Below are 13,637 nucleotides of genomic sequence, written 5' to 3'. Positions count from 1 at the left end.
TTCTAATTTTGACACCATCTAATTGTCCTTCTGCCTATCCAACATCACATACATCTTTGCTCTACATCTTGTGGTTATTTTTTTTTTTTACCGAGATGCTGCCTTTGCTCGAGACTCCCGATAACCTTCTCGATTGCAATGTATCTATTGGTTAATGGGTATCCTTAATTCCTTCATGTCTTGTCAAAACTGATGTTCCTAATCTTAGTGACGAACTCAACTTTCTTTGCATAATTCGAATAGAATTCTTGTGCACGCTGTAACGAATCAAATCGGAATCCTACATAGGGGATTTTCTCTAGCTGAATGGCACTATGATCCGGCAACTGCAAATCCATTCAAAAAAAATTTTTAATGTCGCACACACTTAAAAATTAGAATCCAATAGCTCGTTAGTACTATGCCAATAATAAAATACACTTCACACCTTATGACTCAACTCTGTATCCTCATTTTCTAACTTAATAACGTTTGTAACTTCTTCCACCTGCAATTGAAAACACCCTAATACAGCTAAGCGAATCAAACAAAAAATGCATCACATAAAGAGATAAGCATGCATTATTCAATACCCAAAAAACTTCTTATGATATCCACTTATTCATTAATAACACCAATGTATAAACAAAGAAAAGTCTAATAGTTTACATATAAAAATCCACTAAATTATTACGAAAGATCAAATAATGCACAAGAATATCCCTATTAATATCGTCATAAAAAAAACAAAAACAAAACTGCAAAACACACAGGCAACTTGTAAAACAAAAATCTACTAAAAACATATCATATATCAAAGTTGTATCATAAAACTAACATAAAAAAAATTCACACCAATTATACTACTAAACCACCACTTACCTTGTCTACACGTTGAGTCTTATCATTACTCAAACACAAGACATTGAATTTGGTGCAATTAGAGTGATCACTTACATTATAGGAAGTGCCATACGATCCTTCTTCACTAATCGATGGTTCTAATGATGCAACACTCTCAAACTGCCTTTATGAGTGACTGCACGAGAATCCCCTGATCACGTCGTTGTGCATTTGGGTGGGTTGTTTGGTGGCAAGACAACGGCGCATGCACTACGACGACAACAACTGGAGCGGAGTTGGGGTGCGATTGTGGTGTGTACGCAGGGATTGGCAATACGCATTTGATTGGACTGCACGGCAGCACGACGACGATGCAACCTCCTCGACGGCGACAACACTTGAATAGGGGGTTGGGGTGCAATCATGGGCCTGGGATTGGGTTCCTCTTGACGTGGACGACATGAATATGGAGCTGCAATATTTGGCACTCCTTATTTTTCAAATCTGTAATTAATGTTGATCATTTTTTTTGTTTCCCACGGTATCCTCCAGGACTAATCCGTCGCGGTACTGTGCTCCATTTAAGGGTTCGTCGCTGGCCAATGGGTTGCTGCATGCACAAGGCGGGATTCGAACACCCGATACTTGCTTAAGCGGACTAATGAGCTAACCACTAGACCAACCCAACTTGGTTATTAATGTTGATCATTAATATATTAAACATATTATTTTTATTAAAAAAATAAATATTAATTATAATTGTTAAAATTTGACTTATTATAAGTTGTTCCTCAATACTTTTTTTTCTTATAAATATAAATGTGACGATAAAATTAAAATTTGAAGAGAAAATTGAAATTAAGAATATAAATTTATATTATTAAAATCACATTTAATCGGCCAATTTAATAAAAAAAATCAAAGAAATGATAATCTAACCCATTTGGTTTGAAATTTGGATGAAAAGTGCATTTAAATCAATCATTAGCACATCTGAAGCTTAGCTCAAGTGACAATTATGGTGCTTTCTAATATAGTGCACAGGGATTCAAAACTTATCAAGTAGTGAATGAGAATCTTTAAGTATTATATGTGTCAGTATATATTGTACATAAATTTGTAATGCCTAGAATAAAAAGTTGTTCAATTCATCTAAATAAAATAAAAGAAAAGAAATCAATAACAATAACGATCTTTTTTTAAGTGATATTTGTTTGGGGACTAAACCACCAAAAGTAATTATAAAAGATTGATTCGTTGACAAAAATAATCATGAAAGATCAAAACTCCTCAAATATCCACAATTGATGTGTTTCGTTTGTCAAATGTGACCAAATATTAATAAAATGTTGTTAAATTATACGATGTGTCCACATCCATTGCAACATGGTAAAAGAATGCCTTACGTGAATTAATTTTTTTTTGTTAAAATTGTATTTATTTAATTGCATTTATTTAGTTTATTAAAAAAAAACGTTACTCTTTCAAGCATTGAAATTAGAACAGAAAGTGGTGTTACCCCTCCCTTTTGAGCGACATCAATCATGCCCTAACAGAGCAGTTTTTCATCTTCTTCTTCTCTAGCGTACTCCCATTGTACTCTGATTCCATTCAATGATTGTAACCTCTAAGTTATAAGAGTTGTGTGCAAGGAGCACCACCCCAAGACTTTGCAGCAGTCATGACAACAATCAGAAAACTAAACCCACATGCTTGGGAGTATCTGAGCCACATTTTACCAAAATAATGGTCAAGATCCCACTTTAGTGAATGGCCAAAGGTAGATAATATCACCAACAACAACAGTGAAGTTTTTAACTCTAAGTGTAAGAAATTTAGGGGAAAGCTAATCATTACCCTCCTGGAAGAGATAAGGTGTTATGTTATGAGAATTTTGGCTAAAAATAAGAAGGAGTTGAGGGGATACAATGGACGGCTTTGTCCAGTACAACAGAGTAGATTGGAGAAAAATAAGAAGCAGAGTAGTAGTTGGAGGCCATTTTGAACAGGGGATGATGCTGGAAATATCTTTGAGGTTCAATGTTTACCAATCACTTGTACATGACCATTACAAATAAAAAAGTGTAAACTGTAGAAACAATCCTAAAGACACGGACACAAGCTATACTCTCATAGCTTTGATTTCACCTTCAACCTTCTTCTCAACCATCATGGTCGTGTTAACATTTCTCTTCCTGTGGTCTGTTGGAGCAATTGATACATCTTGATTAGCAACACCACATTCATGCTCATTGAGTCTTCTAATCAAACACTATGCCAAACTTTGCTATCCCCCATACTTGTCTAATTATCATAAATAATGTCTCATACCTTCGAAAATGTTCAACGAATGAACCATTTTCTAGGATTAGTATCTTCCATCCATAATTTTCTTCTTCTTCTTCATCTTCGAATGTGAAGCTCCTGAAAATCTGCTTCCTTCGCTTGTAGTTACCTCTCTCCTTGACATTGCTCAAATTCTATGAGCATAAATTAATTCAAGAATTAGGGTTCTTCGCTTATAGTTTACCTTGGATGCATGTGATCGGGTTACCCTGCGAAAATTGGGTTCCAACTGAGAACAACGAAGAATTAGGGTTTAAATTGACCCTAAATGGTACTGAGTACACGTATGCCTATCAACACGTGTGATCGTCAACGTAAACAGTCCATGTATGCCACTCTGCTAAGGCTACATCAGACTTGGTTATTTTTGACAAACAAAACAAATCAATTGTGGGTATTTGAGGAGTTTTGATCTTCCATGGTTACTTTTGTCAGCGAATCAATCTTTCATGGTTATTTTTGGTGGTTTAATCTTATTTGGATGAATTTCTACAAAAAGATTCTTTTTTAAGTGATTGTTTTTGAAAAATCTTTTAAAAAAATAAAAATAATTTTATGTTTTGATATTTTATATAAAATATATTTTTATCTAATAATTATATTTGGATATAATATAAAAATATTTTTATTTATTTATTACGTTAAAAATATTTTTTTAATAAAAAAAATCTTTAAAAAAATAATAGTTTTAATTTTTTTATTTTTTAATATTTTTAATTTTACTATTAAAATTTTGTCAAAACATATAAAAAAAAGTTTCCAATTTCAATGGTAACCAAACAAACTTTAAGGCTTTGTTTGGATAGAGGAAAGAAAATGGAAGGAAAGAAAATGAGACGAAAGAAAATGAGTGGAAAGAAAATAGAAAGAAAAGTAGAGTTATTTATATGTTGTTTGGATTAAGAGAAAATAGATGGAAAAAAAATAGAGAGAAAATTTTCTTTTTGTTTGAATAGAAAGAAAAATAAGAAAAAAGAAAATCATAAAATATAAAATTACATTAATACCCTTATAACAAAATAAAGTATAAATATTTTTATTTATTTATATTTTATCGTATTTTATAAATATTTAAAATATTATAATTTTATATATTTAATTTAAATTATTTATTTAATACACATATAATATTTAAATATAAATTTTTATTATAATAATATATTAAAACTATTAAAACTAAATTTATATTAATAATTATTAATAATAATATAATTATGGACAATATTATAAATATATAAAAATAATCTTTTTCTCTTAATTTTTTTGTTTGTTATGGATATTTTCTTTCCATTTTCTTTGGAATCCAAATAAAAAAAAAAAATATTTTTCATTCATTTTTCATCTTTTTTCTTTTCTCTTATTTTCCTTTGAAACAAACATAGTGTAAAATCCAGTAAAAATGAGCCTGTTTGACCCTAACCGCTTGAACAGCTGATCTGGACGGGTCTGTGTTGCAACTTGCAGCTTTAAAGTTAAGAAAATGGTTATTCTACTGGTTACGACAGGACCCTCGGAGGCTTGAAGACGCGACTGTGAACCGCTGAAGACAGACGCGCCGTCGTCGCTCAATAGTTCTTGGCGTTTCTGTCGGCGATGGGGAAGACCGAAGGATTTAGGGAGAGGAGACGAGAAGGGGTGTGGAGTGCGTTATAGCGGGAGTGGATTAGGGCTACATTTCTGAAAAATTGAATTTGGGTCTGAGGTTAGGGTTGCATATAGAAGTTAAGGGTATTTTTATAAATTTAACCATTTCAGTCTCTAGTTTTAATTCAAATCAAACAGGATCCTGAGATATAATTCAATCCTATACACTTTTTCGCCAAACACAATATGAAACTTTTTTTAGTTCTTGTCTTAGTGACTGTGTCTCAATCTCTCTCGCAAACAAAAGCTGCCTAAAGGATTCAGCACCGTTTTGGAGGACTAGTTTTTACTCACTCGATGCACCGTTTATCATTCACTGAACTGTGCATGACAGCAATCTGACCCGACGGCACTGTCAGCAATTAATTACCAGTAGTTGGATCGTGAACCTGTTCTCATTATTCCACACTCACCCAAACCACTTATGGAGACCGGGAACCCCATCTCGATATACAGGCACAACGCTGACCAGCCGCCGCAGGAGGGGGCGGCAGCTGGAGGCAAAATTCGGTGTTGCCGCTACCGGCGTCGATATCAAGCTCCTTCATCGAGGCAGCGATCGAGTGTGGGATTCCCCATGCTGTACTTCTGGTTTAAATAATCAAATCTGTCCAGCGTATGACTTCTCTCTTCTTTCCACAAGTCCAAATTGCATTCTCTTTTTTATATTCATTCTAGTTTGACTAAATGTTTAAATTAATCTCAGTTGTTTTGGCCACAACTACATGACGCATGCTCATCCAGGTATGAAATAATAAGCTAGCATGCATGACTTTTCTGTATTTTATATTAGGGTAGTTCTACTAGGCGGTACAAGTCAACTAGCAAGTCAATGACTTGCATGCTGTGCATATTTTGATTCTAGCATTCAACAAGAAGATAACTAAATCATAGAGAGGAGGAGGAATGAGGTCATGGATGTTCAATTTTGATCTTGTTCTGCTCTTTCTCATGTCATTCCAGTTCCATGTATCCATTGAATCTGATAGCATCTTTCCAGGGCAAAGACTTTCAGGAAATCAAACTCTAGTTTCCTATGGACAAATATTTGAAATGGGTTTCTTCTCACCATCAGGTTCAGGTAACAACTCTCGCAATTATTACCTAGGGATATGGTACAAAGGGTTACCAACGCCACAAAGAACAGTGGTGTGGGTAGCCAACAGGGATCATCCTGTATCTGATCCATACTTTTCTTGGTTAGAACTTGACAAGCATGGCAATCTCTCTCTCTATACTTCCACCGGTCATGCAGTTTGGTCAACCAACTCTTCCTTTAGTTTGGGTCCCTTGGATTCGATAGCTGCTAATCTTCGGGAAGATGGAAATTTTATTATAAGCAGGTCAGTTGATGACTACAGTTGGCAAAGCTTTGATTACCCAACTGATACCTTGCTGCCTAATGCGTATTTGGAATATGATAATGACAGAGGTATTAAAAGGGTTCTGAAATCTTGGCTAGCTACAAGTAATCCATCAACTGGCAACTTCTCTGCTGAGGTAACTACAGTTTCTGTGGATTTAGCTGAGGTTCAATTGTTGCAAAATGATGGTTTTACTGAGTCTAAATTCTGCATAAATCGGTTTCATGAAACCATAGATTACGTGTATGATTTTGAATTTCACTTTATAGTATACGCAGACATTTACTCGTATGTTTTGTTTTCATATGGCAACTCATACAATCTTGCAAGATATGTGTTAGATGTATCTGGAAAGCTCAAACTTTTAGGGTGGTCAAACGAATGGGTTACCGTCAACATGGACCACAAAAAATGTGACTTTCTCGGTCATAATGAGGATACAGGAGTGAATGGCAAACATAGTGGAAGGAAGAATGCTACTTGGGTGGTTGTGGAGGTGGTGATTGGGCTTACTACTGTGATTGTTGCTATTGCCATTTTGCTGATAAGGCTATGGAAGAGAGGCACCACCACTTCATCTAAGGTAATGGGAGGAGATACATTGAAGCAGTACAACTACAGAGATTTGAGAAAAGCAACTAGAAACTTCACAATTAAGCTTGGAAACGGTGGTTTCAGCACTGTTTACAAAGGGGAGTTCCCTGATTCAACTTTCGTAGCTGTCAAGGAACTTCGAGGACACTTTCGAGAAGAAAAACAGCTTCGAGCAGAACTCAATACGGTAGGGCTGATCCAGCACAAAAATCTTGTTCGCTTACTTGGATTCTGCTTACAAGGTTCCCAGAGATTCATAATTTATGATTACATGCCAAATGGTTCTCTAGAATCTCACTTGTTCCAGAGTGATTCTAATGTCTTAGATTGGCGAACTAGATACAATATTATTCTTGGGACTGCCAAAGGTTTAGCTTACTTACACGAGCATTGTAGAGACTGCATCATTCATTGCGACATCAAGCCGGAAAACATTTTGTTGGATGCTGAATTTAATCCTCAAGTCGCGGATTTTGGCTTGGCAAAGCTTCTAGGCCGAGACTTCAGCCGGGTTCTTACCACCATGAGAGGAACAAGAGGCTATCTAGCACCAGAGTGGTTCTCTGGTGTCCCAGTCACTGCAAAAGTTGATGTGTATAGCTACGGCCAGGTCCTTCTTGAGATCATTTCAGGTAGAAGGAACATGGATCTAGTAAATGACGATCTAGCTAGTTATTTCCCGGCAATTGTTTTCAATGCATTGAACAATGGGGAGGATGTTCTGCCTTTAGTAGATTCCAAACTACAAGGCAAATTCAGCGCAGAAGAGGTAAATAGAGCATGCAAGGTTGGTTGTTGGTGCATTCAAGATGATGAGAATGATAGACCAACAATGAAAGAGGTTGTTCAAGCTTTGGAAGGAAATCTTGATGTAGGTATTCCTCCTATTCCCCAGTTTTTCCTGTCCTTAGCAGAACCTTCTGTCCAAAAAGGTGATCTGAAGGAAAGCAAGGATTATAGTACATCGAGCACACTGCCTTCAAGTTTCAGCTTTCAAGCACCAGTAAGTTCTTTCACGGCTCATTCATCCTTATATTAGGTGTGCAATCATCTGTTCTTTAATTGATAGGATAAAAGGGATTCATTAATGAAACCTGTCCTGAAAGATACCAAAATTTCAATGTTTTCAAGCCTAAAAAGAATTTATTGTTGCTGTTATTGTTGCTGCAGTAGTTGTTAGTATTAGTATGTTCTAGAAATGGATGCAGCTATATTTGTCAAATGTAGGAGTTTTATTACATAATGTCTTTCACATACATGACATAGAATTTGAACAAAGTAATTCAAAAGCTCCAGAAGTCAGAGAGAAATGTCACATTCCAAGAACTTAAGCAGTATTTTTTAGTCTTGACACCAATTGTCATTGGTAAATGAATTGATATATTTCCTTATTAAAAACAACAAAATAGTTGATTTTACACCTTTTCCCCCTCCAAGTTCAGTTCCTCTAAAATTTAGCAATCGAAATAAAACCTTGTTTGCTAGAAGTGAATTACCTTAAAAGTCTTGCTTTATGCTCATTATATGGCATAATTTGACATGTTCATATCAATGATTCAGGCCTTTCATGTCAAGTCATTATCCTTATTCCGCATGTTTCTGCCTTCATTATCGTAGTTTATATTCAGATTACATACTAACTCCTACGTAATTTACGTTAATTTTGACAGGTTCACCCAGTTCAAGATGAACCTTGATATCATATCAGTGAGTTCGCTGCTCCTGCTACTATTCGTGAAACGGTGAGAGGCATAACTTTGTTCAGCAGCTAGCTTTACTAATGGCTAGAAACACTCATTAAACTTCCATTTATTTCCTTCAAGATCGAAGCATCCAGAATGCTGAAATAAATTAGTCACGAAGTATTTCTGGTGCTTCCATTGATTTATGTCAAAATATTATTTTGGTGAATTGGTGATAACTGATAAGAACTCAATTGATCTTCTTTACAATTTATGTATGGTAGAATGGACTTATCAAAACAAGAATGGATTCAATTACCTAGTGTTTCTACATATAATTAAACATTAAAAATCTTTTTTTAAGTAAACTTGATTTCCACCTACTGGTGATCAATTGATCATGCTCACAAGAACTTTGATGCTTGAGTTTATAATTCGAAAAAGAATCTTAGTTGTTGAGATTTGGCTGTTGATTTTACAGGCTGAAAGAACCTAAGTTTTGCAGAGTAAACTAGTAAGAATTTGTGTGGCAAAATCATGAAAGAACTAGCTACATGTACCTGTTTTGAGTTGAATATTTCTAATGTTTCCTTCTATATGCTAGCAAGAAATTAAGCTTAGTCATACTTCATAGTTTAAATTTCATCCACTTTCCTTATATCACTAGCAAAGTCAAGTTTAATTAAAGAAACAGTAAGAAAATATATTGAGAAAGTGTTCATGAACTTTTACGTGAACATTTCTTTGTATAATAGCTTGGAGTGCATAGCCTTTCATGGCTCTCTTCCAACAACTGTTAGGACCTTAATTGGAGTTTCACTTTTTCATTATTTTTATTTATAATTATTAAGATGATGAAACTATCACTCTTATTTTTGATAACGTTACTTTATACATTATTTTTTGTAGTATGTGGTTACATAGATTTATGAAAAAAAAAGTAGCATTATCAAAAATAGAAATGACAATATTCATTCACTTATTATTGTTGTTGTTGTTGAAGTAAAGTTTTCCTAATCCTGAATCCTGAATATAGTGACCAGTAAGTAGGAGTGAGAATTCTTATATTAAAACCCAAACTAATAGTATATTTGGGAAACAAAAAAAGAGTTTTTTCGCAAGAAATCTTTTCGCTAGAAAGAAAATTATGTTCAAGGAGAACTTTTAAAATAGATCATAATCATAACTAATAATTTTAAGCTAAAAAACAGTTAATGTGTAAGTTTGGATTGGTTTTTAGAAAAAAAAAAATATTAGTTTTATCTTTTTTGAAAATAATGTTTTTTAATAAAAAAATTATTTTATATTTATACAAATTTTTTTAAATGTTAAATGAACTTTTAATTTTATTTGGATAAAAGAGAATTTTTTAAATTAAATTACATGTCCTTGTGCCGTTGCGCATTCTTTTTCTGGGGACATAGGTGAGTATATTCGTCTGTTTTTTTTTCTTCTTCATCCTCTTTTATTATCATCATCATCATCTTCGTTATTTTCATCTTCTTCTCCTAACCAATAAAATACGCATAGTACTCAAATAACAAAATGCATTTGCAGTAAAATATGCACAACATACAAATTTTACTATACAATACAAAAATCTTAGTGCATTGTACACAAATTTTGATGTGCAATATATAAATTTTTAGAGGATTACATATCTAGAACATTAACCCACCCAACTAACAAAATACATTCGCAATTCGAGTGCTATGTACAAAGATTTGTGTGTTATATGCAAAAATCTATATATTATACCAATGAAATACATACAACACAATTTTTGGTGTACAGTACAGAAATTTTAGTGTATAGCATAGAAATTTTTATGTACAGTCTAAAAATTTTAGAGGACCACATACCCGGATGCCAGAACATTGACTCACCCAACTAACAAAATGTATTCACAACAAAAATTTGTCTACTATGTGCAAAGATTTGTATGCTATGTGTAAAAATTTGTGTGCTATATCGTTAAATTTGTTACGTGCAAATTTTTTTGTGCTATGCTTTGAAAATTTATGTTCTATATCTATAAGTTGTAGTGTTCTCTAACAAAAATTTGTGTATTGCAAAAAACATAAAAAAATAATAACGTATGCACGAGTTTTTTTTTTCTAAACTTTGCACCAACTTAATTGGATTTTGTTACAAATACTTGTACATATAACATTACTCAAATTTATTTTAGTTAGTGTTTTGTCTATGTTTTGTCTTTTTTCCTTGCTTTTATAATCTAACAAACACTATTTACATTCTTTGTAGTGAGAAATATATCGTGTTTGTCTCTAACGTTTAAAGTAAGTATTAAAGTCGTCTCTAATATTTAAATTGTTTTATTTAAGTCACTAATATTTCAAATCATTTTAATGTTGTCATGTCATTAGTGATCTATTAACAAAATTGACAGTGAGACAAAATTAAAACAATTTTAAAACGTTAAAAACTTAAATAAAACAAAAATATATTATTTGAGTTGAATTTATATTATCTCTTAAACATTATTGTTTGACTTTTTAACACAAACAACATCCAGAATCGACTGTTACATAATGCATGAGTATTTCTTCGATAGGCGACATTTATTTGCCCAACATCCTTAAGAAGACTATCATTTTGATATTTTTACCATATGTTTATGAAAGTTATAAAAGACTTAGAAAAATGGGTTGAATCTGTAGCATTCTTTTGCTTTAATTTATTAAGCTTTTAAAATCAGAATTTTGTCTGAACTATCCAGCAAAATATTTAGGAGATAATTTCTTTTTGCCTCATAAAATTTAGAAAACAAAACAGAAAAGAAAGAAAGAAAATGACACAGTTATGTATCCTGATTCAGTTGCCTTGTGCAATGCAACCTACATCCAGGCTCTACCATAACATTGATGAAATTTTCACTATAATCACAGTATTACATACACCAATCTCAAAGACTCACATAATCCTATCTAGGCACGTAAGTTTCAACCTAAACTTGACTTGGTGATATTGATACCTAAACTCTTTACACTACGTGCTTATCCAACTTAGCATGGGACACCTCACAGGTATAAGATACAAGATAGAAAATTACAACAACAAAAAATTTGAAATCACTCTTACCTTTTTTCTTAAGTGTTTCTCTCACTATTTTTCACTCTTTGACTTTTTCTCAATGCCTCTCTTTCTAGCATTTTTTTCTCTAAAAAAATACAGACAGATATACATTAAAATTGGAGTTACAAAATTATAAAACATGAAGAAGATGATGAATAACAGCTTTAATACTATAAATAGAACCCAACAACATTTCTTAGGACTTTATTCTTCATCTTAGTGGGCTTCCTTTAGTGTAGGTACAATGCTTCCAAGACTTCAAACTCAGTAGTAGTGAAGTTTCACACACAGCTCTCTATTCGGGTTCTCTCTCCTCGAGTCCCAACCCCAAATATTTTTTTTTTTGTACTTTATTATAAGTCTCAGCTAAGGTTTTTTAAGTCAACTTCTTAGAGTTTACACTTTGTTAAATCATCTATTCTCTTTCTTCAATCAACCCCTAAATTAGGGATTTCAAATCTGATCTTCTTACTTGACTGAGATCAACAGAGCGGTAGAGATGATCTTTTTCAGTGATAATACCAAATTCAGATCTTTATAAATGTGCTTTGACTCCAAATAATATTGTAAGTTATTGATTTTTCAACAGAAGTAATCAGACACCTCTTTTTTTATTAATCCAAAAATGGTATCGCAAAAGTTGGAGAAAGCGAAGTGAAAAAATTAACATGCATGCAAAAGAAAATAAATCACATTTATCTTTTGACTTAGCTTGTATTAACATGCTTTAATTGGAGGATTAGACATTTGCTTTCTTGATTTACTTTTTTCTTTCTTTTTTCTCTAATGAACAAACGAAAAGGATGAAGCATTCTCTCTCTTTCTTTTTGAATCTGTCCGAAGAAAACCTGTGAGCATTGGCTTTAGTTTGATTTATCTTGGATGTGTCAACTTGAGTTTGGATTGGCTTGGCTTCCAGCTCAGCCCAATTAATTTGTTTGTTTCTAGTTGGTTCGGGCTTTTGTTCCATCACCTAGGTCTGTAACACTAAAATAAAACATTCAAACCCAATTAGGTATTTAACCCAATAATTCAATGTTTTGTCATTATTATTTGACTTAATTTTATTCTTAGCTCAACAGTTTAGAACATAAAAATCATACTTAAAAAATAGAGTCTAATTTTAATATATTAATAGTGTAAAATATTTTATACAATCCATTAATTATATTAGCTTTTTTCAGATATTATTGACAGTAGTTAATATAAAACATAATTATTTTTATTGATATAATATTACGTAATTAGATATATGTATAAAATTGTTTTAGATGCATTAAAATTAAATTCTTAAAGATATTATATATTTTTGTTGTACAATCAATTATATATAATTAATTTTATATAAATAATTGTCAGACCACTTCTAGTGACTTAATTTTATAATTTTCTTTTCAAAATGCTTTTTTTGAACCCTTTAAATCTTCACATATAAGTTGTTAAATAATAGGACAAGGAAAAAAAACTGTAAATAGTCTCACAAAAATTCTCTGGTGAATTTACAAAGAGAAAGATGAGCAAAGACTAGCAGACAAATATGGGAGACAGATGACATAAAAAAAAAAACCCTGCGGTGGTGGTCGGTAAAAATATGGAGAGAGATTAAAATTTTTCACGTAAATATGAAAAGAGAGAGATTAAAATTTGTGTGATTAATTTTTTATTGTGTACTATCAATAAAATTAAAATAAAATTAAGTGGACTCTTATAAATTTTTTTTATTGGGATCTAATTTATGTTGATTGCACCACTAGTTGATCCCTAAACATTTTCTTTTCTGAATACAACTATTTATATCAATGCATGTATCATAGTGGAAACTACCAATGCAATGCAAATAAAAGCAAAACAAGACTTGACCAAAAAGGAAAAATTAGACTTCAAAAATAAACAGAACAAAAAAGAAGGAAAAGAACAGTTACGGACTACAACTTGACCAAAAATGCCAAATCTAACTTTTGAATATGAAATATTCTACACCATTTTTCTTTTTTTTTTTAATTAAAGTACTTGCAAAAAATAGATAAACGTCAGACATGATGAGTGATGAGTATTATGAAATCATTCATCCCAAAAATTTAAATTGATA

General features: G+C 32.4%; 1 protein-coding gene across 1 annotated transcript; it reads left to right on the top strand.

The window, feature by feature from the left end:
- Window positions 1–5,133: 5,133 nt before the first annotated feature.
- Window positions 5,134–8,881, top strand: LOC130968797 (G-type lectin S-receptor-like serine/threonine-protein kinase At2g19130). Its single transcript, XM_057894261.1, has 4 exons — window positions 5,134–5,428; window positions 5,519–5,556; window positions 5,813–7,773; window positions 8,441–8,881. The coding sequence occupies exons 2-4, from the start codon at window positions 5,538–5,540 to the stop codon at window positions 8,465–8,467; spliced, it is 2,007 nt and encodes a 668-aa protein (XP_057750244.1). The 5' UTR covers window positions 5,134–5,428; window positions 5,519–5,537; the 3' UTR covers window positions 8,468–8,881.
- Window positions 8,882–13,637: the final 4,756 nt, after the last annotated feature.

Source organism: Arachis stenosperma, chromosome 3 (assembly GCF_014773155.1).
Source record: "Arachis stenosperma cultivar V10309 chromosome 3, arast.V10309.gnm1.PFL2, whole genome shotgun sequence".
Taxonomy (NCBI): Eukaryota; Viridiplantae; Streptophyta; class Magnoliopsida; order Fabales; family Fabaceae; genus Arachis; species Arachis stenosperma.
This window is presented reverse-complemented; position numbering and strand designations above follow the sequence as displayed.

What these genes read in the sequence shown, in the direction of transcription:
- LOC130968797 (XM_057894261.1), top strand. An exon ending in GTTTCAGCTTTCAAGCACCA is followed by an intron (nt 7,774 to 8,440) that starts GTAAGTTCTTTC and finishes TAATTTTGACAG; the next exon opens with GTTCACCCAGTTCAAGATGA.